The 23,715-nt window shown below is 49.7% G+C and overlaps 1 protein-coding gene across 3 annotated transcripts; it reads left to right on the top strand.

Moving 5' to 3' along the window:
- Positions 1–1,607: 1,607 nt before the first annotated feature.
- On the top strand, positions 1,608–23,446 carry FKBP6 (FKBP prolyl isomerase family member 6 (inactive)). 3 transcript variants are annotated; one of them, XM_007099966.2, is made up of 9 exons: positions 1,608–1,815; positions 1,910–2,027; positions 2,373–2,462; positions 3,259–3,461; positions 4,714–4,833; positions 7,921–8,115; positions 8,241–8,350; positions 9,526–9,618; positions 22,968–23,446. In XM_007099966.2, the coding sequence occupies exons 1-8, from the start codon at positions 1,759–1,761 to the stop codon at positions 9,614–9,616; spliced, it is 984 nt and encodes a 327-aa protein (XP_007100028.2). In that variant the 5' UTR covers positions 1,608–1,758; the 3' UTR covers positions 9,617–9,618; positions 22,968–23,446. The 3 variants fall into 3 exon arrangements, with proteins under 3 accessions (XP_007100028.2, XP_007100027.2, XP_007100029.2); XM_007099965.3 differs by having other exon boundaries at positions 1,614–1,692; XM_007099967.2 differs by lacking the exons at positions 2,373–2,462; positions 22,968–23,446 and having other exon boundaries at positions 1,759–1,815; positions 9,526–9,616.
- Positions 23,447–23,715: the final 269 nt, after the last annotated feature.

The raw sequence follows: 23,715 nt of genomic DNA, 5'->3' as shown, positions 1-23,715 counted from the left end.
ATCCCACGTGCCACGGAGCGGCTGGGCCCGTGAGCCATGGCCGCTGAGCCTGCGCATCTGGAGCCTGTGCTCCGCAACGGGAGAGGCCACAGCAGAGGGAGGCCCGCGTACCGCAAAAAAAAAAAATCATAATAATAATAATAATGAGGAAAGCCTATGGAAATATCAATCAGATAATATTCCCTCCAAGCCTGAGAAGGAATTGGCATGCGGTTGCTGACTCTGAGATGTAGGGGCCCACGTGCAAGGACCACAGAGTAGCCTCTAAAAGCTAAGGATCACTGTTGGCTGACAGCAAGGACACGGGGACCTCAGGCCGAGAGCTGCATCTGCCGACAAACTGAATGGGCTTTGAAGTGGATTCTTCCCCAGAGCCTCCAGTGAGGCTGATGCCTTGATCTTAGACCAGTGAGACTGGTGTCAGACTTCTAATGCACAGAACCGTGAGACAATAAGTAGGTGTTGCTTTAAACAGCTAGTTTTGTGGTCCTCTATTGCAAGAGGGAAAGAAATCTAAATACAGAAGCCAAGAGAAAAAAAGCATTTAAAGGTCAGTCAGGTCAGCTTCATCAAATGCTGACAAGGGTCCAGTAACCTGCGGACAAAGAGGCATCTGACGGCTTTGGCAACAACAACAGAAGAATGGTGGCGTGGAACAGGGGAAAGTGGTATTGAAGTGAGTTGAAAAGAAAATGGAGGGTAAGGAGGTGGAGACAGAATAGCGAGAAAGCCTTTGCAGCAACCCTTTTGAGAAGTTTTTCCCACGGAGGGTAGGAACGAGACCACCCGTAGCAGCGGGGACATTTGGGACAAAGGGAGGCGTGTTTGTTTTAAGGCGGGGTATCTGGGGACACATATAAGTGGGAGGAAATGATCCGTAGTCAAGGCAAGGCAGGTGCAGGAGAGAGAGGATACCCAAAGGCGTCCAGTCCTCGATTTGGCAAGAGTGGGAGGACGCAGGGAACAGGCTGGAGGGGATGAAACCCAGGGCTATTCTTCCTTTGCTCCACAAGAGCGCCGGTACAGCAGATTTTGCAGCTCCGGTGCTGGGAAGGTGAGGGCCATCACCTTGTTTTCTCAGGAACTGGGCAGTTTGACTTTAAAGTCCTGTCTGCATCTACGTTTCCCCTGAAGGCGATGGAGAAGGACGGAGGGTAGAAATAACCCACGGCTGTGAGGCCTGACCCTTCCAGCAGCCCGCCGTCTCTGGGGCCTTGTCCCCAGCAGCGTGTTCTGCCGGCCACGTGCCCACAGCTTGGCCATCACGGGCCCGGCTGCTGATCCTCACCACCTGCGTGTCCCATTCCTTGCGCCTTCGCCACATGCCACCACACGCCACATGCCACCACGGGCCCCCGTCATGCTCTTCGCGTCCTCACCGGATGCCTGACCTTGCTCTGCGCTCCCCCGTCATGTGCCCAGTTACACTCCACGTGTCCCGTCACGCTCCGTGGGCCCTCACTACGTTTCCCGTCATGCCCTGCGAGCTCTCGACTCGCGCGGGATCAAGCTCCTTGCGCCCCCACCACGGTCCCGGTCACGCGCCTTGCCGGGCATCCGCTGCGCGTGGTCCAGCGCGCAGCACCCAGCCACGGCGTGGGACCGCAGGCGGTTGGCGGCGGTTGGAGTGGAGCGATGAGTGCCTCCTCGCGGTCCATGAACGGATTGCCGCCGTGGGGTGCGGACGGCAGGGTATAAAGGGGAGGCCGAGTCTCCAGTGGGGGAGTGCAGCGGGATGGGGAGGCAGGCCGCGCGGAGATGGGGGGCAGCGCCCGGAACCCGGGAGTCCTGCAAAGGGACGACGCCCCCAGCCAGGTGAGGGCCCGGGCGCTGGGGAGTCAGGAGCTGGGGCCGCCGGAGTCGGGTGTCAGCTGAGGACTCTGAGATCTTGTGTTTCATTCCCCACAAGTCTCCGTACCAGCGGTTAAGTCAAAGGATGCTGGACCTTTCCGGGGACCGGGGCGTGCTGAAGGATGTCATCCGAGAGGGTTCTGGAGAGCTGGTGACACCGGACGCTTCGGTGCTCGGTATGTCGTGCGGCCCTGGGTGCCGTCTGCCCTTGGGAGGCTGGCGATGCCCTAGTGCTGGCGGTTCCTCGGGTTTTAAGGGATAAACGAGGGAACTCACTACCCCTTTGTGTGAGACCACTGTGAACAAGGGGCTCTGGGAGGCCCCCCCAGCGCAGCTCTTCAACCTCAGAGCCAAAGGGCCGGCATCCAGACGTTGAGCAAAGGTTTCTCCTGTCGCTCAGGGTGTGGGGCAGTTTAAGGGCATCTGGTGCTCACGTTGCTTTTGTGTGACAAAGAGATTACATGTGGAGGCGTGAGTGCTTTGGTCTGTTTTTCTCCCACTGTCTCTTTCTTCTGTCCTAGTGAAATATTCTGGGTATCTGGAGCACATGGACAAGGCTTTTGATTCCAATTGCTTTAGGAAAACCCCTCGGCTCATGAAACTTGGAGAGGGTAAGTTCAGAAAAGGAGCTGGAAAAGACGCCGCAGCTTGGGGAACTGATGCAGGGCAGCGCCCTAGAACTGGAAAGCTGTCCAGAGAACTGAGTCTTCAAGTTGGTTTTTCTGAGGCTGGGTTTTGCTAAACATCGTCTCCCACATTCCCCCCTGAGACCTAGGTATTTGGGAGATGGCCTGCCTGGCAAGGAAGGTAACCTTTGCATCCTGACTTAAACATGGGGTGCCGCATTTTTCTTTGTTAGTTTACTAAGTAGACATCTATTGAATGACTCTTTTACAAGGCAGGGTGAACAGAGAGGATGTACTCAGATGATTAGAAAGGCTGGGGTCAGGATGGTGGAGATTGACAAACTCCAGACAACTAACCTCATGGAGCTCCTGGGAGGCATAAGCAGTGTTTTATGGGAGTGCTTAACGAAGGCACAATTAATTCCAGCTGGGAAGACTTCATGGTAGAGGGGGCATTTGAAATGAGCCCTGAAGTTTGAATAAGGGTTCACTCAGGGTAGAAGCTGGGCCTTGGGGGAGGAGGACAACATTGCAGGAAGAAGGAACTGCGTGAACAGAGATGTAGAGGCCAGAATGCTGCAGAGCCTGGAGGAGTTAGAGTCTGGGGTGGGGCGGGGGCGGGTGTGGTGGGAAACAAGGCTGAGAAGTGAGTTGGGACCACAGTGTAGAAGGCTTGGGATACCACGTGGAGAGATGTGGACGTGAAGGGGGAGGAAATGGATAGCACTGGGACAGGATACTAGGCAAGCTTCCACCGTGTATTTGTCGTCCCTTCTTCCAGATATCACACTTTGGGGCATGGAGCTGGGCCTTCTGAGCATGCGGAGAGGAGAGCTGGCCAGGTTTCTGTTCAAACCGACCTACGCTTACGGAATGCTGGGCTGTCCTCCCCTGATCCCCCCAAACTCTACCGTCCTGTTCGAGATCGAGCTGCTTGACTTCCTGGATTCTGCTGAGTCAGACAAGTTTTGTGCCCTCTCAGCTGTAAGTTCTGGAGCGCAGCTGTCAGCACTCGACAGAGGGTTGGGGTGGGTTTGTGTTTTTGGTGATTACCCTGCCCCGCTGATGATGCTCAGCCCCAGCTTCCGCCCCGGCCTCCTGTGCGGTGGCGGGGAGCGGGGCAGCGTCCCGGCGCTTGTTAGTGTGTGTCTGTCTTAGTTCTGCTGGCTCTTGTGTGTGGGTACATGTGCTAGGCCAAGGGTTTGTTATGGACCACCAGGCTGAACTGACCTTTCAGTCACCGTTTGCCTAGTTCTCCCTGAAAGACAAGGAACATTTGTTGCTCAACGCTGTTTGGTTCCCAGCAAGTCGAGCACTGATAGCTCGTAACTAAGGTGATCATATAATTTATTGTCCAACCCAGGACCCTTGAGAGTGAAAGGTACCATTAACCAGATGGGATACCAGGACATTGGGTGTAAACTGGGACAATCCCAGGCAAACTGGGACAGATGGCCTCTGTCTTCATAACTTAAAAGTTGCCTTTCCTTTGTAGCCTTTCACTTAACTCATCCGGTAGAGACAAGGCTTCTGATTGTCAGCAGTCCCATGCGCTCCTTGTCATGGTGTCTCACCCTGGCCGTACCTGTGGCCTTAGATGTCCACCCCAGGTTCACATCTGTATATGACATCTCCCCAGCTAAACGGTCACCACTTCAAGTGAGAGATTTTACCTTTTTCTCATCTTTCCACAAAGCAGAGGTTCTTGCAGATAACCTGGCTCCCCACTCCTGTGTACCGATTTAGAATCTTTGGGGGTGGGGCTAGGACAGCTGTTTAAAAAGAGGCTCTACAGGTGATTCTGATGTGTACCAAGGGTAGAGCCTCATGGCCAGAAAGACCAGCAGGGCCCTGGGCGGACCGAGACGTGTTAACTGCTTGCTGGATGAGTGGTTGTCCTGATACCTGACTTTTGTGCTTGGCAAGTTCCATGAGTTTCTAATTCTATGAGAAACTGCTTCTTTAGGGAGCATCTCTGGGTAGGACTAAACTAGTAGACCTCATTTTGCCTCTAGTCTGTACAACAGGAGCAGTAATGGCACCGACCTGCCGTGGCTTCTGTTGGGATTCACAGAGGTGACTTCTGCAGAGCCACCTAGCCCGGTGCTCGGCACACCCGTGGCAGCGAACAGAGGTTCCTAATCTAAAGGGGCAGAACTGACGGCTGTGGTGACACTGGCCTTGTGGCGCTGGGGCGCTCAGTGTCCTGGCTGGCGTCCCTGTCTTTGATCCTCAGGAGCAGCAGGATCAGTTTCCACTTCAGAAGGTCCTGAAAGTGGCAGCTACTGAACGGGAGTTTGGCAACTACCTTTTCCGCCAGAATCGTTTCTATGATGCCAAAGTGAGATATAAACGGGTAAGACTGCTTTAAGGTACAAGTTTAGACCCTGGAAACTTCCTTCTTTAAAAGGTACAGACTTTTGTCTCTGTTCCTACTCCTCACGTACAGCCGTTAAGAAAAATCTTGCTTAAAAATCCGCATGCCAGAGGGCTAAAGACTAGGAGAGGGGACACAGGGTTTGGGGGAGCTGGTAATGTTTGGTTTTGGATCTGGATGTGATTGTGTGGGTGTGTTCAGACTGTGAAAATTCACTGAGCTGGATGCTTACTTGTGTACTTAACTGTGTTTTTCAGTAAAAAAGTTTTTTAAAATTTTCCTTCTAGTTTAGGGTTCTCTACCTACTGACTTCTCCACCCCATTTGCCATCTTCATTTCATGTCTCTCTGACAGTGGAGATTCATCTAATAGTGACTCCATTCTCATCAAGCTTCTGATTGTGATTTGGCTTCCTGTGGAGGTTTTCCTGACAGGAATTCACTGTTGGCCTTGCAATGCATTCAGCAAATATTATGAACATTTTCTGTGTGCCAAACTTTGCACCCTAAGTTCTAGAGGCAAACAGGATAGAGTTTAGAGTTTAGGGGCGTTCTGATTTTTGTCTCATTTGCATAGTGACACTAAACATTCAGGATTTGCATTCAGCTGTAAACCACAGAATCCTGAAAAACAGTTTTTCAAATAAACTAGAGACGTAATATTTCTCACATAAGAAGGGAGGCAGTCGGGGCTTCCCTGGTGGCGCAGTGGTTAAGAATCTGCCTGCCAGTGCAGGGGACCCGGATTCAAGCCCTGGTCCGGGAAGATCCCACATGCTGCGGAGCAACAAAGCCCGTGCGCCACAACTACTGAACCTGCGCTCTAGAGCCCATGAGCCACGACTACTGAGCCCGTGTGCTGCAACTACTGAATCCTGCACACCATAGAGCCCGTGCTCCGCAACAAGAGAAGCCACTGCAATGAGAAGCCTGCTCACCGCAACGAAGAGTAACCCCCGCTCGCTGCAACTAGAAAAAGCCCACGTGCAGCAACGAAGACCCAACGCAGCCAAAAATAAATAAATAAATAAATAACATTTAAAGAAAGAAAGGAGGCAGTCGAAGCCTGGCATAGCAGTTCCACAAAGCCACCAGGGATTCAGGTTCCAGAGGTCTCTCTGCTCAGCTGCCCTTAAGCATGTTTTTGTTGGTTTTTTTTTTCCCCCCAAGATGGTAGTTCAACCTGCAGCATCATGTGGTCATCTGGGCAGGAAGAAGGGAGGGGAGAAGAGTCTGGTGTGTTTATTTATATTAAGAGCTTTCCAGAATTCCTCCTACCCCAGCTTCCCTTTATATCTCAGTGGCCAGACCCGTGGTAAATGTCCATTTGCCCTTAGCTGTATATGTATAAGAAGCTGGGAAGTGTGGTTTAATTAGTACATTGCTGCTTTGAATGAAATGGAGGCTCTGTTAGAAGAGGAGGGAAATACCAATAGACGTTATCTTTCTCTGACTTCATTTAGCATAATACCTTCTAGGTCCATCCGTGTTATCACAGATGGCAAGATTTCGTTCTATTTTACGGCTGAATAATGTTCCATTGTGTATATATATACCACATTTTCTTTATCCATTCATCTATTTTTGGGCACTTAGGTTGCTTCCATATCTTGGCTACTGTAAATAATGCTCCAATGAATGTAAGGTGCATATATCTCTTTTTTTTATGAATTGGGAGATGGGGATTGACATATACACTATTTTTTTAATTTATTTTATTTATTTATTTTTGGCTGCATTGGGTCTTCGTTGCTGCACGCGGGCTTTCTCTAGTTGCAGCCAGCGGGGGCCACTCTTCGATGCAGTGCGCAGGCTTCTTATTGAGGTGGCTTCTCGTTGCAGAGCGTGGGCTCTAGGCACACAGGCTTCAGTAGTTGTGGCTTGCGGGCTCTAGAGCACAGGCCCAGTAGTTGTGGCACACAGGCTTAGTTGCTCCGTGGCGTGTGGGATCTTCCCAGACCAGGGCTCGAACCAGTGTCCCCTGCATTGGCAGGCACACTCTTAACCACTGCACCACCAGGGAAGTCCCCATAGTAATTTTTCTTAAACACCTGCCAGCCTTCAGTCATTTTCTTCATTCACTTTCTTGATAGTGGCTTTTGAAGCACAAGAGCTTTTAATTTTGATGAAGTCCAGTTTATTTACTCTTTAGATATTTGTGTTTTCAGTGTCATTATTAATCTAAGACCACAAAGATTTACACCAGTGTTTTCTTCTAAGAGTCTTACAGTTGAGCTCTTAGGGTTAAGTCTGTGGTCCATTTTGAGTTAATTGCTGTATGCTGTCTGAGGTAGGAATCCAGCTTCATTCTTTTGCATGTTGACATCCGTTTATCATAGCACCATTTGTTGAAAAGACTGCTCTTTCTCCATTGAATGGTGTGGCCCCTGTTGAAAATCATTTGACTCTAGATGTATACAGGTTTGTTTCTGGGTTCTCAATCTGCGTTGTTGGTTCTGTTCCACTGATCTATATGTCTGTCCTTATGGGTATCACACTGGCTTGGTAATTAATAAGTTTTGAAATTAGAGAGTATGAGTCTTACAACTTTGTTCTTTCTTTTTTTTTAATGTTTTTTGGCTATTCAGGATCTCTTGAATTGCCATATGAATTTTCAGATCCGCTTGTCCATTTTTGCAAATTTTGGTAGTGGTTGCACTGAAAATGTAGAACAATTTGGGCACTCTTGCCATTTTAACAGTATTAAGTCTTCTGATCTGTGAACATGAGATGTCTTTCCATTTATTTAGATCTTCTTTAATTTCTTTCAACAATGTTTTATAGTTTTCAGTCTACAAGTGTTACACTTTAAATTTATTGCCACTTATTTTATTCTTTTTGATGCTGTTATAAATGGAGTTGTTTTCTTAATTTCGTTTTTGTATTATTTATTGCAAGAGTAAAGAAATACAACTAACTCTCATATATTGATCTTGTGTCCTGTAACTTTGCTAAGCTCATTTTTTAGCGCTAATTGTGTGTGTGTGTGTGTGTGTGTGTGTGTGTTCCTAGGGTTTGCTATATATAAGACCACCTTCTCTTGACCTCCTGTCTTCCTTCTCCACAGGCCTTGTTGCTTCTCCACCGACGATCAGCACCCCCTGAAGAGCAGCACCTGGCGGAGACCGCCAAGCTGCTTGTTCTCCTTAACCTGTCCTTTACGTACCTGAAGCTGGAGCGACCCACCATGGCCCTGCGCTATGGAGAGCAGGCTCTGATCATTGACCAAAAGAACACCAAGGCCCTCTTCCGATGTGGACAGGTGAGTTGGAGGGCAGGGACTTGGGAATGAATGCCCGAAGAAAGGCAGCGGTGGTGTTCAGCTTGGGCACTGCAGAAGTGCCGTCTTCCCTAAAGTGTGCTTTTAACATTTTGTCCTTTTGACAGGCCTGTCTCCTCATGACTGAGTATCAGAAGGCCCGGGATTTTCTAGTCCGAGCCCAGAAGGAACAGCCCTTCAATCACGACATCAATAACGAGCTGAAGAAACTGGCCAGGTGAGACCTGTGTTTGCAGGAGTGCAAACAGAGGAAGGAACGTGTGGTGTGGCTGTCACTCGGGCCTGCCCGCTGGGGTGTGGGCCTGTTTGATGTTGCCAGGCTTGTGCTGGGAGGCAGCGCCCCCTAGAGCTGGCTTTGTGAAGTGCTCGGCACTCTGACCCACAGCTCCCGGGGCGGGGGCGGGGGCAGGGGGGAGGGCGCGGTAGGACAGACCTCCAAACCACACATGCCTGGACCATTGCCCGCCTCCCTGTCCTCCCCCAGAAGGAAGCACCCTAAAGAGGTGGCCAGTGTGACTTTCAGAAAGGGCAGTGTTGGGATATTCTTCCCCGCTCGCCACCAGCTGAGGACTGCTGTTCTCAACTGACTGCAGATCCTGGTTTGATGTGAAATGGCTCTTTCGAGTCTAGTCATACCCTAGGGTGACCCTCTTGTTACCCAGGTGATATTGATACCAACCTTGAAGTAATCTTTTTCTGATTGTAGAAGCTACATGTTCTTTGTAGAAAACTTGGAAAATTTCAACATAGTTAATCACCGATATTCCATTACTTCATATTATAACCACTGGGCTTTTTTGTTTGGTTTTTTGGTGTTCTTTTGTTCCTCTGTATTGGTGAGATTTTTCTACTCCTGTTAACATTTTTAAATGTTTAATCCAGATTGCTAGTTAAAGCTTTCTTGCCATTAAAAAAGGTCTGAGGTGTGTGTACCTCTTATTGGGATCCTATTGTTTGCATTTCAGGCCTTTAACACTTTCTAGCAATTTCCTTTCTGGTATTTATAAATATCCTGTCAAGTTGGGTGTAGAAATTTTGGAGTCTGACCATTCTTTAGCAGCAAAATCTCAAGGTAAGTTTGAGGTCTCTGAGTGTGAGGTGTTGCTCGGCAGGGCTCTGCTGGGCAGCCTCACTGACAGCGGCTCCCGGCCTTCGAGGCTGCCATCTTTGCAGACGGTGCGCTTTTTGTCCAAGGGCTTTCTGAACAGCCCTCGGGAGCCTCCCGCATCCCCCCACCCCCCACACCCCAGCATTGCTTCCACCCACTCCTGATTCGGTTTAAGGTCTGCTGGAGTTTCGGTGTTTCTGGACCTGAGTGGAGAATTCCAGCCACCAGGTGTCACCTCCCACAGAGACAGCCCCTCTCTAACTACTGTGTATTTCTTCCGACAGCTATTACAGGGATTACATGGGTAAAGAGAAAGAAATGTGTCACCGAATGTTTGCTCCTGGTGAACGTGGCTCTACAGTAGGAGAAAACTAAAGGTAAGGAAAGGACTGATGCATGAAAAGCTTCAGGATTTTGTCTAGTACAGGTCTTCCCTGTAACGGTGGGGTTATGTCCCAATAAACCCATCGTAAGGTGAAAATGTCATAAGTCAAAAACGCATTTAATACATCTGACCTCCCGGAACACCCTAACTTAGCCTCACTGGTCTTAACCGTGCTCAGAACGCTGATGTTAGCCTACAGTTGGGCCAAATCAGCCCAAAGAAAGCCTGGTTTTATTATATAATAGAGTGTCGACCGTCTCATGCGGTTTATCGAGCACTGTACTGAAAGTTGAACCAGAATGGTTGTCTGGGTTCAGAACGGCTGTCAGCGTGTCGGTTGTTGACCCCCGTGATCGCGGGGCCGATCAGGAGCTCTGGGCTGCGGCCCGGCGTCAGAGAGCCACTGGGACAGCATGCTGCTAGGCCGGGGAAAGATAAAAATCCAGAATTTCAAGTACCATTTCTGCTGAACGTGTATCGCTTTTGCACCATCACAAGGTGGAGAAGTCGTGAGTCAGATCATCGTAAGCCGGGGGCCGTCTGTGTGAGGAGGTGGGCTCTTCTCCTTGGCCTCCAGTGACTAGTGCTGCCTGCAATGAGGAGAGAAACCCTCCTTCCTGGAGCTGATGGGCCGCTGTGGTGCAGGGGGAAGGCACGTGCTGTGGGCCTTCTCAGAGAAGATCACAGAAGTGAGGGAGGTCCATCCAGGGCTGGAGGTTAGATTCATAGGTTTGGGAAGCCTTAAGCCTAAAATTGAAAACAGAAATGTTTCATGGTATATGTTCACCTCCCTCACGGTAGCGTGGAACGTGAAGCTGTGAGTATAGTTATTAATGCAATGGTTTATCTGGGTGTTGAAGATGATGCTTTTCTTAATCTGGTTTCTCCCCAAAACCTGAAAGCCTCCAACCTCACCTTCCATCTAACACATCGTTAAAGACGATCCACACGTCGAGGGTGGGAATGGTTGGTGACTGCTAAGTTCCAAGTATTCCGAGAACTAGAGACGGAAGGTTTTCAGAGCGGCAGGGGGTGGGCACGCCCGGTCCTGCTGCACCCAGGGTTTAGCCGCTCGGGGTTGCGGTTTCCCCAGGACTACATGACATAACCCTCTTGTCTGGTTTACTGTTACTTCAGAAAACTAATGGAAACAAAATCACCTGCCTTAAACACCTGCTTAGCTGGGTAGATAGCTCTGCTCTCTTGAGAGAAGTTAAACAAGGGACAACAAGAAAACAGCTGCTGGACGGGCTCGTGATGATAAATCTCTCCTTTGTTGCCTCCTCCATCTCCCTACAAAAGAGGCTTGAGAGAAGAAGGCGGTGAAAAGGCCCATTCATCTCAGGGCTTTCGCAAGTGATCTGTACTCTCTTGTCTCTGCCCCATCAGAAACAGCCAGTCGGTATCAGACGTAACGTCGCCGTCACCACTGACCGTGACCCTGTGACCTTGGCCTTCAGGTCTTGCGGGGACATTGGCGTATTAGCAGGTCTCCTGAGCTGAGACGTGAGCCAGAGGACTTTTCTCATTTGGCAACTGTCAGTGTCCGCCAGAAATGGACGCCCAGTGGCTTTTTGCCAGACGTTTTGAGCTGTGAGCCGGCACGTTCTGCCACTTAATGAAGATCTGATTCTTCCCAGGTCTGTCCTAGAAACAGACTTTGGAAAACCCAGCAGGGAGACAAGTGTCCTTTCTGTTGTCCTCACCTCCCAGCCTTCTGCATCTGGCAGACGTTTTGGAGCCGCTGATTCTTAGGTGGTTCCGGCGGTATATCCCTAAGTCTCGAGTTTGTCTTATCACCAGCAATGGCCACGGTCCTCAGGCTCTCACTGCCATCGAGGCTGTAACACGTTTTGGCTTTCGCGTCGTTGGTCTTGCTGCTCCCCTTTTTTTCTGTTGTACTTGTGCCTAGTTAGTCACTTAAAATGTCTAGGTTTTTAGATTATTTTGCCAACTAGTTTTAACTAACTAGGATCATTCAAAATGTGTACTTGTCTTCCAAGATGTTAGATGCTACTGACTCGTCTCCATCTTGTCTCCAAAGATGTTAGGTACTTCTGGTGGAACAAGAGTTCCGTCAATTATATTCTCTAAGCCTCTGGTGATAGACGCAGTTTTTTGAGATCAATAGACCATGTCCTTTTCACCTTTGTATTTTGCAGCATCTGGAACCATGCCTAGCATGTGATTGACGCTCGGTAAATGTCAGTTGGATCAAATACGAAATAGCTGAAATGCTAGCCCAGCCTCTTTGAAACCACACCTTCCAGGCTGACTCTTGTATTGGCTCTCAGGACTCGTGTCACTGCCAGTAACAGAAACCCATTTTTAACTAGTGTCCACTAAAAAAGAGGTTTACTGAGGGGATCCTGGGGTAGCTCACAGAGCCCAAGGAGATGGTGAACAGCCAGTAGTCGGGCAGGTAGAGACTGTGGGCCCCAGGGAATCAGGCTCATCTTTGCTTCATTCTCTCCTGCCCTAAGGAATGCGCCCAGGCCTCCATTTACACAGCCTTTCTATTGGAGAGGGGTACTCCTTACCCACACCTCCCTCCTCTTCCTCAGCCAACTGCAGCTCCGGTTTGCAAAATCTCGAAGCAGGGCTCTGGCCTGGTTTGGAGGGTGTGGAGTCCCAGTTATCATATCGTTTCATCCAAAAGGATTTGCCTGTGTATCTCTAAAAGATAAGGACCGCTCTTGCACATTTTCTTTTATTCTCTGAACCGCTTATTTTTCTGTTCACTTGCTTTGACTTTTCTCTTTTCCGTGTTATAGACTTTCCACAAATGGTTGGTGTTTCTTGGTTGCTTATTCACGTATGAGAATGAAACAGTAAGGAAAGTTGACCAGGAGCTCTGTCACCTGGGCAGGGCTTTTCGACTCATCCTTCTTAAGGCTGAACAGATGGGAGCTGACTGAAGTGCCTTAAGATCCTTAAATACCACAGGGGGGGGCTTTGCACTGGTCACCAGCTCCTTTTCTAGCTTCCCAGATTTTCCTCGGGTGGATAGTCCCCCCTAAAATAGGGGGTGCAAGTCCTGTATTATTGTAATCTGTATATTCTCAATTTCTAGTGAAGTTGAGCATCTTCTTGCATATTTATTGGCCCCGTATATTCTTTATGCAAATTTCCTATTGATATCCTTTGCTCACTCTTGGGTCTCTTCTTCATTGTTTTGTAAGAACCCTTTTTCGTGTGAAGGGTGTTCACTAAAGGTCTGTTGTGTAAGTTCACATATTTTCTTCTAGTTGTTCTGAGTACTTATACATTTACAGGTATCGCTGTTTTCTGTGTGGTCTCTGGAATTCACATCATGCTTACACTTGACCTGTGGGAGTAGCAGAGGTCTGTAATGAGCGGGCAGGAGAGCTCAGGGGTAACGGGTTTCCTAACAGTTCTTCCTGGATTCTGAGCGTCATTCCATGTCCACAGTGCTCCGCAATGTCCATGAGCCCATTGAGTCTTCCCAACATTTTTCTGAGGGAGAAATTATCTCCGTTTTACAGATCGGGGAAGGAGTAAAGCTCAGAGAATTAGACGGACCCTTTCGCTGTTTGCGTGTGTGTAAACAACTGTGACCATTTTCATTTGATTTGAAATGTAAACCCCAGGTGATATCTGAGGCTTTGAATATACTCAGCTTCTTTCTGCAGCTGGAGCATTATCACTGGTTGCTCAGGGATTTTTTATTCCTTTCTTAGGTGTTTGGGAATTTCCTCCCTCTTCTCTGCTTTTCCATACTTAAGAGAAGCTGAAGCCTTTGGGCTATAGAATTAAGAGGATTGAGCCGTGTTGCTTGGCCAGCCTCAGGGAAAGAGTATCCTAACAGACTAAATAAAAAGTGTTTTCTGGGAAGTCAGAGCAGCTCCCAGGAGGCTCAGGTAGAAATAGAGGCCGAGCTGTGGAGAGTCTACTCCTGTAGTTGAGATTCTGGGATTCGTTTAGTCCCGGTTCATAATGTTGGCCGGAGTGAGCCCTGGAGCAGCAGGCCCCACAGAGCTCGGGGCCGAGGCTCGAGGGGTCCTCTGGGGTCAGGGGTTCCCTTGTTCCAAAATAGCCTTCCTGTGTCCGGCCCTACCGGTCAGTTGCCCGGAAACCCTAGGAGCAGAGCATCATCCCTCACCGTATGTGACCAGATCCAGACGGAGAATCTGTTTGATCCCATTCTTCCCAAAGGGATTAAGGAGAAACTCTCAAATCTACTGTTGCGTCTTTAAAGATATCTCATGCCTCCAGTTAGACTTGTCTGAATCCTGAACAAATAATAACTTGCTTAAGTGTATTTTTATGATTTTATATGTTAATTCTGACTGACTTTCCCTGCATCTCCACTTTTTTTTCTCCTCCAAATGGAGATGTATTTTCTCAAGAGTAACAGGGCCAGGCAGGCATCCTCTTGTTCTCAGATGAGGGCCGTGCTGTTTGCCAGGCAAACTGTTAGACACAGTCTCTTGATCTTTAGGAAATCTGTGAAATGCCTTTTGTCCCAGCTCAGGGCTGTCATTGAAGTCATCCCTTTGTTGTGTGACTATAAATAACTCCACTGAGGTTGGCACCTCTTCATTTTACCCCTTCCTGGGAAACGTTTCCGCTGGTAGAGCTTCTTTGGCCCGTTCACCTCTCTCTGCAGCCTCTCTTGGCAGCCGTAACAGGCCCCAAACCTGCTGCCTACTGAGATTTACTTCTGTGCTCTTAGTAGGTGAGGTATCAGTGAGGGCTAGTTAATTAAATGTCAGGCGATAACTAGGTTCCTTTCTCTAACCTTCACATCAGTGATTACTGAAGTGACATTACCTTTCCTTATGGGGCTGAAAAATGGGAAATATGGATTCTCAGTCTTAGCTTGCTTTCTGTGACATCAGCCAAGTCATTTAACCCCTCTGGGCTTCAGTCTTGTCACCTGTAGGATGAAGCGGTTAGATCTTTAGGTCACCCTGTACCTCCTTCTCCTGTCAGATGTGGGCTCAGTTGTTTTTAATTTCTTGGATTCATAATTAGCTAATTATGAATAAGCCTTGTCTCCAGGCCTATGGAAGCCAGACCCTGATTTAGGTAAATAAGGATACAGGCAAATAGTGAAAGAAGTGAGCCTGAGCAGTAAGGAATTAACAGGTAGTAAGCTCTTAGTGCCTTGAGACACTTCAGGGAGAGGATGAGGAGTCTAAGTCTGGTTCTCCTCACTGCCCTTTGAGGGCGCTGCCAGAGCCGTCCCAGACCCAGGATGAAGCCGAGATGAATGGGGATGAGCCTCAGAGTCTCAAGAACCCAGAGAGGGCTTCCCTGGTGGCGCAGTGGTTGAGAGTCCGCCTGCCGATGCAGGGGACGCGGGTTCGTGCCCCGGTCCGGGAGGATCCCACGTGCCGCGGAGCGGCTGGGCCCGTGAGCCATGGCCGCTCAGCCTGCGCGTCCGAAGCCTGCGCTCCGCAACGGGAGAGGCCACGACAGTGAGAGGCCCGCGTACCGCAAAAAAAAAAAAACCCAGAGAAGGGTTTTCAAACCTGTTAGACAAAGGGAATGAGCACAGATCATGTGTAGCACAGAGGACAAGGGTATGTCCACAGGGATGTGGTCTGCATCAGCCACACCGTGGTCATTGTCACAGTCTGAACAGAAAAGGCTGGGAGAGACAGATGCAGGCCTTGGCTCTTTCATGCTTTTCGGCATCCGACACGTCACAGGGCTTGGTGATGATGATGATTTTTGGTGAGCTGCATGTGGTAGCCACGAGTGTAAGAAAATTCCTCTGTGCTAGTTTCCTGCCACGGCTGTCACAGACGGCCTGGAGAGGCTGCTTGCCTCCCTTGGCTAGTGGTCCCCCCTCCATCTTCAAAGCCGGTAGCGTAGCATCTGCAAACTGCCATGCCCTCCTGCCCTGGTCAGCGTCTCTCTCTCTCTCTCAGGCCCTGCCTCCCCTCTGCTTCTGTAGCCATGTTTCCTTCTCTGACTCTGACCTTCCTGTCTCCCTCAGAATCCTTCTGAATGCATCGGGCCCACCCAAATAATCCAGGATACTCTCCCATCTCAAGATCTTTAATTTAATCACAAACTCCCTTTTGCCACATATGGTGACCTAGTCACAGGTTCCGTGAATTAAGAGGTAGACACCTTTGGGGGGGTGGCCATTATTCTATCTGTCACACCCTCTTACGTATCACCACATACTGGGAACTACAGATCTCTTTAAAGATAACTCAGAACCATACATCCTAAATGTTCTCCACTTAGTCCCTTCTGTCCCAAATAAGAGAATCATAACAGCCTTCCTTGGAACATTTCCTCTCTGTGGTCATCCCACTGGTGGCCGGGGGAATAATGGTATAAGGGCAAAGGACTAGACCAGGAGACAGTCGCAGCCAGCCTCTCAGCCGGCAGACGAGGGCCTGAATGCAGACGTGGGGAGCAGGGTGCCGAGGGAGAGACTCCTTTAGGTGGCAGAATCACATGCTTTGGTGTTGGGATGAGGGAAAGAATCCAGAATGATCTCCAGATTTCCAGCTTCGATAGCTGGGTCCCTGGAGGCATTAGCAACTGAAGGAGGCTTGGGGCAGGTATTTTTTTGTGGGCTTGAGGAACTTGAGGTACCTGTAGGACGTCTAGGTGGAGGTAGCCGGCAGGAAGTTGACTGTGTGTGCGGGGGGGGGGGGTGGTCGGGGAGGACATCTTGTGGTCATCCCACTGGTGGCCGGGGGAATAATGGTATAAGGGCAAAGGACTAGACCAGGAGACAGTCGCAGCCAGCCTCTCAGCCGGCAGACGAGGGCCTGAATGCAGACGTGGGGAGCAGGGTGCCGAGGGAGAGACTCCTTTAGGTGGCAGAATCACATGCTTTGGTGTTGGGATGAGGGAAAGAATCCAGAATGATCTCCAGATTTCCAGCTTCGATAGCTGGGTCCCTGGAGGCATTAGCAACTGAAGGAGGCTTGGGGCAGGTATTTTTTTGTGGGCTTGAGGAACTTGAGGTACCTGTAGGACGTCTAGGTGGAGGTAGCCGGCAGGAAGTTGACTGTGTGTGCGGGGGGGGGGGGGTGGTCAGGGAGGACATCTGGCTGGAGAGCACGTGGCAGCCACGCGTATATGCAGGGCGCTAAAATCCAGGAATGTGACGAAGTCACCCAGGAGGAGGTGTAGAGAGAGGAAGGCCGTGGGCCAAGGAGGGACCCTGGGAGCGCCGACATGGAACTGAGAAGAGAGGCCGGCAGCCAGGAGGACGAGTGGGAGGTTCAGCTGGGAGTCTGAACCAGAGAAGAGAGCAGGTGGATGGTAATTAGAAACATGCTGAATAATGTAAACCTTGTTTTGAAACAAGGGTGGCAGTTGGGTGGCACTTTTGACCCATCCTTGATCTTGTCTTCTGTTGCCTTCACCGGGGCACTGTGAACGCTGACGGCTGTCATCAGAGGAAGTGTGCTGTGAGTCCTAGGCCACCCCAAGTCAGGGCAGAGGCCTGGGGGTGCTCTCTGGTTCAGTTTAAAGCTAAAAAGTGTGGGCTTCGGGGGACCACTCAGAGAGCTTGATGTGTGTTCCCAGCAGGGAGGGGACACACAGTGACGCCGGCCTCAGCCCTGGTGAGAAGTAGAGAGGCGTAGCCGGCTGGGGGTGGGGAGCGCTGCGGGGACTGCAGCAGGAAGAGTCGGTGTGGAGCAGGCCCCCAGAGGCCAGAGCCAAGGCGGGGACAGGCAGATGAAGGTGGGCGCGGCAGCGAGGGCTGGCTTTGAACGGTTGCCAGGCACGGTGGCGGGAGCAGGAGGGGCAGGATGGAGAGCCAGACAAGCCAGAGGACACAGCCAGCTGGTGAGGTGGCCAGCACAGCACATCCCAGAGTGTGTGAGTGGGCTCGGACTCCTTGTAAAATTCTTATCCCCCAGTTGGATGTATGAGATACCCAGACTAGGTCATTCCGATTAAGTGATGCGTTTTGAGAAAGAGAACTAGTTAAATGGCTTCAGGGAGGGGCTAGGAATCTTCACCTTAATGTGCAGCATTTGTGCATTTTCTGGGATTTGAAGTGGGATCCATATCTCTCACCAGTTTTTTTGTTTGCTTTTTTTTTTTTGGCTGCGTTGGGTCTTCGTTGCTGCGCGCAGGCTTTCTCTAACTGCGGCGAGCAGGGGCTACTCTTCGTTGCGGTGCGCGGGCTTCTCACTGCAGTGGCTTCTCTTGTTGCGGAGCACGGGCTCTAGGCGCGCAGGCTCAGTAGTTGTGGCGCACGGTCTTAGCTGCTCCGCAGCATGCGGGATCTTCCCGGACCAGGGATTGAACCCGTGTCCCTTGCGTTGGCAGGTGGCTTCCTAACCACTGCGTCACCAGGGAAGTCCTCTCACCAGCTTTTTCAAAGGGCTGTATGACCCATAAAAGGTGAAGACCGACTATTTTCGAGGTTTCTCACAGGTGCTGTTCATGTCTCCTTGCTCACTCTGGTTCACTGTTGCAGGACTGGAGGGAAGGGCTCTGGGCCAGGGCCGCGGATGGGCAGGACTGGTGCACGACACCGTGGGAACTCCGCTCACCCTGCCCTGATCCTTGGCTCTTTGTCCTCGGGTTTCAAACATAAACATCCCAGGCTCTGCAGCCTCCGGCTCCTGGTTCCAGGATTACATCACTTCTCCGTCTTCTCTGTTACATTTTCACACTCTTCTTTAATTACTGCCCATTATTTTGTGCAGCTGTTGTGGACACCTATCATATCATTGCTTGAGTTTCTATTTCACAGTGACTGTGCCTTTTCCCCAGGCCTGGGGTTTACTCTCTTCAGAAGCAGCTTGTTTAGTATTAATATATTCAGCTGGAGTCTGCCCTGCTGGACCTTTGTCTGTGTTCTCTGCCTGAGTCTGACTTCTTTTGTTTTTGAGGGTCTCCTGGCTGATCTTTCCTTGAGCCCTGGGTACATGATGGCTTTTCTCTCTGCCCTTTGCACCTCAGTGTGCAATGAGTATTGGATTTTCAAAATGAAATTTGAACTTTTCTGTTTTCATGCATTTTCATTTATGCTAAAGTGTTGCTTTTTATCGGTTTCAATTTGAAAATTCAGCTGACTGAACCTCATAAAATCCCAGTGTCTGATCTTGGAGGCTGTCCCTACCCATCTGCATTCCCGGGCACATGTTTGTGTTGAGTGAATATTGAATACAGGGTTTATTTCTACAGTCATTTCATGGGGCACAGAGTAGATTGAGTTTTCTTTTTCATTGACGATTATTAAACTTTTTATTATGGACATTTTCGAACCTATGCAGGTTTAGAAAGAATAGCATGACAGTCTGAGTTATAAGCATTCTGCTGTTCTGTTTCCTCTACCACCCCCCACCCCATAACTTTTTGTCATATTTTAATTTAAATTATAAAAATGCTACCTGCTTATAGTTTTAACCCAAAAAGCGGAGAATAAAACCTCCCAGTCCCCAAACCTACTCCCTAGAGGTAACCACTGATGTTTCATATGTGTCCCTCCCTAAAGGTTTTTATGGATATTCGAGATTGTGGGTGTCAGTGTAATCTTCCCCACAAATAGAATTATACATCTTGTACCATAATGCAGTTTGGATGTTTTCTAGGTTAGCACACAAAGAACTACCTCATTAAAAAAAAAAGACCCAGTAGCATTCCATCCTAGGAAGGGATCAACAGTGATTGATAGATAGATGGATGGATAGGTAGATAGGCAGGAGATGACATAGTTATCCCCACACCTGAGTTTTCTGTGGTACTTATTTACATGTCGTGTCACTGGGTGGTAGCATGTATATCTTCAGCTGAACTAGGAATCACTAAATTGACCTCTCAAGTGTTTATATACCACTTTACACGCCCTTTGGTAGTGTCTGAGATTCCATTCCATAGCTTTGCCATCATTTGTATTGTTAGATGTCTTAATCTTTGCCAGTTTGGTGCATTCAAAATGGGATCTTGTTATCAGAATTGGCATGTCCCTGATCAGGCATCTTTTCACATGTTTACAGTCACATGTCCTTTCTATAAATTGCCTGTTTCTCTGTAACCAAACACCTTTCTGAATTTTTCAGTTTTTTGAGAGTTATTAAAATGTCAGTTGCTTCCCTGGATACTCTAGGCATATGATCATCGTATACAAGTAATGGTAACTTTGTTTTCTCCTTTTCACCTTCTCTTATTTTATTCAGAGCCCATCTCACCATGTGGGCTGAGTGCTTCCAGAACAGTGTTAGATGGTGGTGACGGCTCAGCACCGCATCTTTCGTGACCATAGTGGGTGACCTGTTGCTGCTACACTGCTCAGCATGATGCAGACTTTCGGTTGAGATATATTCTTCTTTTTACCATGTTAAGGAAATGTTTTTATACTAAAGGCTTCTATCAGGAAAGATTGTTATCAAATGCCTTCCTGTCACAAAGATAAGCTTTTTTTACCCTTTGACCTCTTATTATGGTTTATAATATTGAATCTTCGCGGCAGGGATAGAAATACTGTGCTTTTTTTTTTTTTTTTTTTTTTGGCTGCATCGGGTCTTCGTTGCTGTGCACGGGCTTTCTCTAGTTGCGGCGAGCGGGGGCTTCTCTTCGTTGTGGTGAGCGGGCTTCTCATTGCGGCGGCTTCTCTTATTGTGAAGCACGGGCTCTTGGCATGTGGGCTTCAGTTGTTGCAGCACGCAGGCTCAGTAGTTGCGGCACGCAGGCCCTAGAGTGAGTGGGCTTCAGTAGTTGTGGTGCACGGGCTTAGTTGCTCCGCAGCATGTGGGATCTTCCAGGACCAGGGATCGAACCCGCACCCCCTGCATTGGAAGGCGAAGTCTTAACCACTGACTGCTAGGGAAGTCCCTCTAACTTTATTTTTAATCAAACGTCTAAACAGTTGTACCCAAACCTTCTGCTTACTGACTTAAAATACCATTTGTATTACCCTGATCAAAGAGTTTAAACCTATACAGGGTAAATTCATTCTTCACATCAATGCTAGAAATGAGTCTGTATGTTTGTATAACGAAGTTGGCATGTAGTAGTGGAATTAGTCCGTGGTCCCATGGGCCTCCCTCTCTCCTTACTGACTCTGTGGCTGCAGCTCTGTCTTGGTTCATCAGTCGGTTCTGGGCCTGAGCACTACAGCTGCTGTTGGAACTCAAGCTGGACGGCAGTTACAGGAGATCAGAGGGCGTGTCAGGTTGGTTTCGGCCCCAAGGCTGGACATTTCTCAGTGTGATTGCATCACAGATCATCACAAGACCCCATTGTTTCTCCTTGACCTTGCGTGGGGTTGGACAGGAAAGTGCGTCTGATGTGTCTGCCCTCCTGCATCCGGTGTGGCCGTGGCCCCATCTAGCTGCTCTGGCTCTGCCCCATCCCCTCCTCTCCTGGATGCTGACAGCACAGCAGATGCCTCCACTTCCGTGGCTGGGGTGGCCCTCCTTCTAGGCAAGCATGTGAGTGGACTATCAGCTGCAGCCCACAGCGGCTTCTCCAGTGTGCTGGTCTTAGAATAGTTGGGCTTATTGGCAGTGTGGGTTTGCAGAGGAATAAATGGGAAATGAGTGGGAAGTGAGGTGCTGCAAAATGAGGAGTGAAGCTGCCAGCTTTCGAGTGCCTGGACTAGGAAACGGGCACCACGTCACGACCTCACCTTGGCTTGTCGGGCAGGGCAGTGTGAGCGCTGGCCCAGGCGAAGGGGTTGCTCTTCCTGCCGTGGTTCTTAAGCCCCGCAGTGTCTTCCACAGAGCAGCCAGAATCATCTTTTTAAAAAGTCATTTCTCTGTTCAGAAGCTCCAGTGACTTGCCTTTTAATGCCTCTGTGGCCCGTGTGACGGGGCCCCTTCCTGTCTTTCTTCCCTGTGTTCACTCCACCCTGGCCACACTGGCTTCCTGGTGCCTCTCACACACTCCAATCGTGTTCTTGACCCTGGGCCTTTGCATCGACGTTCCTCCAACCTGGAAAGCCCTTCTGACTATTCAGAGCTCAGTCTACTTAAATGTCCCCTGCTCAGAGACGTCCTTCCAGTTACTTTATGTTAAACAACAACCTGCATCATTCTGCATCCCAATAGCCTGCCGATTTTCTTCACAGCAGTTACGTGTTGTGGTTTATTCATCTCTTTATCCCACTAAAGAGAGTCCCAGGAGGTGGTGACTTTGAGGTTTGTCCATTGCATTTCACTGGTGCCATGTTTTTCTGTAATTTGTTATAAAGGCCAGCCAACAAGGCTTAGCCAGCAGAGTGCCACAGCACTCAGAGGCACAGAAAAGCACCCTTCGTGGTAGATTTAAATGAGAAGCAAGATGGACATCTTGAGGCAGCACTGGCCTTCCCTCCTGCCTGCATTGAGCCCACCCGCTTCTGCCCAGGGGTTGGGTTGGGGGGAATGTCTCAGGGCAGGTCTCACCCCCGACTCAGAAACTGCTGTTCAGCAAGATGGGAGTGAAGGATGTCTTCTTACTCTGACCCCCACCCCCTGGACACACACAACATGGCCCAGACAGCTGCTCACACCAGGGCGCCAGGCTGGGATGGCGCATCAGTCAGCACCCACCCCTGTGTACCAACCAGCGTTTTTCGTGGCTCTGGGGCCGGCGTTGGGCTCTGGGGAGGGGGCAGGGGGCAGTGCCTGCAGAGCCAGCACCACAGGGCCATCGATGGGCTGTCATACTAGCTTTCACTGTGTTCCTGCCTTCAGACAGTGTCACACTGGTCTTGTGACACAGCCCGGTGAAGTACACGCCATCAGGCACATTTTATAGGTGAGGAACGGGAGGTATTACTTGTCCAGGATCACAGAGCCGGAAACAGTCCACTTGGGTCTCTTGGCTCTGGAAAAAGTACCACACCGTGTCTCCTCCGTCAGCGCCCACGTTACCCGTCCGTGTGAAGAATGAAGCCAGCCGTCCTGTGGAACTGCCTGGCGAGGCCTGTCCAGGCTTCTTGTCTGGCCGCATCCCGGGTGGTTCGCGCTGTCTGGTGTGTGTCACGGGTTTTGTGTGTCCCATTGAAAGCAGCTGCTGCACGTTTGGCTCTTCGGGGGTGCTTTTCGTGCCTTTGAACGGTGGAAGAAGTGTTGGTCCTTGTGGAGCAGTTGAGAAAGTCGAATGAATACAAGCCCTGCCTGCATTCAGGAATTAGTCATCTATCCTGGGGCCTCATCTGAACAAGGATGTTGAACTGGATGGTCTCAGGGTCCCTTCTAGTCTGGTTTTCTGAGACTGTGTTCTTGATTTGAAGTTTCAAAGCCACCGTATTAATCAGTCACCACTTCCCCGGACCCATCCCCTAGGGGCCTTGCAGCGTTGGCGTCTGTCCCTGACCGCAGACCCGGGACTGGCTTTGGCGCCCCTCTGGGATGTCTGAGTCCCGTTGTGTTTCTAACTGCTGTGTTTGATCCCTAGATTCCTCAGCTAACTACAAGCAAGAGAAGCGAGGCTGCCCAGTTCTCCATCGTTATGGGGGGTGGGGAGGGAGCTTTCTGGGAGGAACTCCCCAGAGCAGACTCCGTGGCAGCGACCTGCTTGGAAGAGGGGCTGGGATTCTGCAGCCCGAGGCCACTGCCTCATCTCTGATACTGCCGCTGAGGTGTTTTCACAGGTGCTGTTTTCCGTTTCACGTTTTCATACAGAGGAGGGGAAAGGGTAGCTACTGACAAGTAGAAAAATGCTATTTTGTAAAGGCGGTTTCTTGTTTTTTCAAATAGAATTAGTCCTTGGTTCTTCTCCAGCCCCAAGCCCCTTCCCGCTGCTCCTGTCTCCGGGTAAATACAAATAGACATGGCTTTGTGTATTTCTGTAGGGCTCTCAGTTTCGAGGAGAGAGAATTATGCTACAGATGTTTTTGTTGTAAGCAAATAAAAGACTTCCTTGTCCTTGCAAGATCCAGTGTGAATTGTGTGAATTCAATTAAACTTGTAAAGTCAGTAGGTAGGGTAGAGGGACAGCCATTCGTTGAGACCAGCTGGATCAGTGAGTGGAGCTGGGTTTGTTTGCTGGAGCCAGAGCAATTCTTTTTGATTGACCTAAGGGTGAAACGTTTGTGCATTTGGGTTGGGGTTCCCTTGAAATCTGCTCCCTTCTCTGGGGAGCTGTTTCAAGACAGTTAATTGGAAACCTGGGAGCCAGCCAGTCCTCCTGCACTTTTGTGCAC

Source organism: Physeter macrocephalus, unplaced genomic scaffold (assembly GCF_002837175.3).
Source record: "Physeter macrocephalus isolate SW-GA unplaced genomic scaffold, ASM283717v5 random_522, whole genome shotgun sequence".
Classification (NCBI taxonomy): Eukaryota; Metazoa; Chordata; class Mammalia; order Artiodactyla; family Physeteridae; genus Physeter; species Physeter macrocephalus.
This window is presented reverse-complemented; position numbering and strand designations above follow the sequence as displayed.